The sequence below is a fragment of the Octopus bimaculoides genome, chromosome 2, assembly GCF_001194135.2.
Source record: "Octopus bimaculoides isolate UCB-OBI-ISO-001 chromosome 2, ASM119413v2, whole genome shotgun sequence".
Taxonomy (NCBI): domain Eukaryota; kingdom Metazoa; phylum Mollusca; class Cephalopoda; order Octopoda; family Octopodidae; genus Octopus; species Octopus bimaculoides.
The window spans coordinates 70,409,939-70,411,754 of NC_068982.1; the positions used below are offsets into that span (position 1 = coordinate 70,409,939).

The 1,816-nt window shown below is 37.7% G+C and overlaps 1 protein-coding gene across 1 annotated transcript in view; it reads left to right on the forward strand.

The window, feature by feature from the left end:
• Window positions 1–1,810, forward strand: part of LOC106875327 (centrosomal protein of 120 kDa) — a 45,425-nt gene extending 43,615 nt beyond the window's left edge. Inside the window, exon 19 of the mRNA XM_014923416.2 lies at window positions 747–1,810. Within this exon, the coding sequence (XP_014778902.1) occupies window positions 747–1,062 (316 nt within the window). The 3' untranslated portion in view covers window positions 1,063–1,810. The remainder of the gene's footprint in view (window positions 1–746) is intronic.
• Window positions 1,811–1,816: the final 6 nt, after the last annotated feature.

Here is a 1,816-nt window from a genome sequence, read left to right on the forward strand (position 1 = left end):
CTTGACTAAAGGCGGTGCTCCAGCATGGCCACAGTCAAATGACTGAAACAAGTAAAAGAGTATTTTACCAATTAACTAACCGATTGTTTAATTATTCATTTGGTTAATCATCAGTCAATCAGCTAGGTTTGTCACAGTTCTTTCATTGTCATTCATGACCTCATCAATGACGTACCCTCACTTCATCAGATCTGTTTGTTGTTGGTATGATAACCCTCCCAATGTATAGCATAACATGTGCCAACATACCAGTTTACATCAAGAATTCTGGATAGCAAATACAAAAATGAAATGAAAAATCTTTTTTTATGTATGTGTATTTCATGAGGTTTTGTTGTAAGAACCTTTTTTTTTTTTTTGTTTCTTTTGGTACAAACGAAATTGTTACAAACACACATATGGACACACATACTTACATATAAGCACGAACACATAAGTGCATGCACACATATGAGCGTGCACGCATACGAGCTTGCACACACTCACATGCTCATACTGAACAGTTTCCAAACAACGCCAAATCATACATTCAAAATAAATGGAAGTGGAGAGACAAGTTACTGAAGAGATTGCAAAAGTGCAATGAAATGATTTAACAAAAAACTAGATACTGTTTATAAATTAATAAAGGACTGAACCAGTGCGTGTATTTATTACCGGCATAATGCCTCTCCCAAGGTTTAATTGTAAAAATCTTTTTGTTATCAAATTAAATTTGTAATTTCTAAGATGTTTTCTCTTTTCAGAATACGTTTGGCTGAAGAACAAAAACAACAACAACAGCAGCAACAACCACAGCAACAGCAACAGCAGCAACAGCAACAGCAACAGCAGCAGCATTTATTAAATCAGCAACATTCATCTCAGGTGATCAAGAACCAGATGGTTCAGAACCCTCACTCTTACCACAATCCTAGCAATGCCAGTCTGGATGAGCATGTAGCCAGACTTATTGAAGAGAGAGATATTCTTCTTCGGACTGGGGTCTACACATCTCAGGACAAAATAATAGCTGAACTTGACCAACAGATAAAAGACATTGTTGCTCTTAGAAATACCTAGTCAACCTTTACAATTACATCATCATTATTATCATCATCATCATCATCATCATCGTCAACAACAACTCTTCACTCTCTCCTTCTCCTCTTAGTTCCCTCCTAATGTATTCAGTCATTCTTGTGGGAATGATCTCCCATAGGTGCTCCATGGCTTGCTGTTGGTTAGGGTTAGGGATTGAGTTGACCTCCATGATTCTGTTTGCGGCAGTGTTTGTTGTGGCAACTAGCTTGTGTCTCTATTGCAGATAGAGATACTTACAGTGTAAAGGTCACCCTCGGTTTTCAAATCAAGCGTTCCAATCTCTCTTTGTCGACAGTTCTGTTTTCATCCGGTTATATTTTATATTATTTCTGACATTTAGTCCCATTACACACACACACACACACACATACAGAGGCTCAGACGCATGCTTGTATACACACATATACACAGGCAGGCTCATCAACACACACACACACGCGCACATTACTATTTAATGTGAAAAAACGATATATGTGGGGAATACCCAACAGACATTAGACATCCTCATATGTTGTGAAGAATATATTCACACTTATAAATACTTGTACATAGACATCTTCATTTACCTTACTACACACACAATACCATGCATAAATACACAGACACACGTGTGTGTATATGTATATTTATATATACATATATATATATATGTGTGGAGGCGCGTGGCCTAGTGGTTAGGGTGTCAGCACCATGATTGTAAGATTGTGGTTTCGATTCCTGGACTGGGCGACAC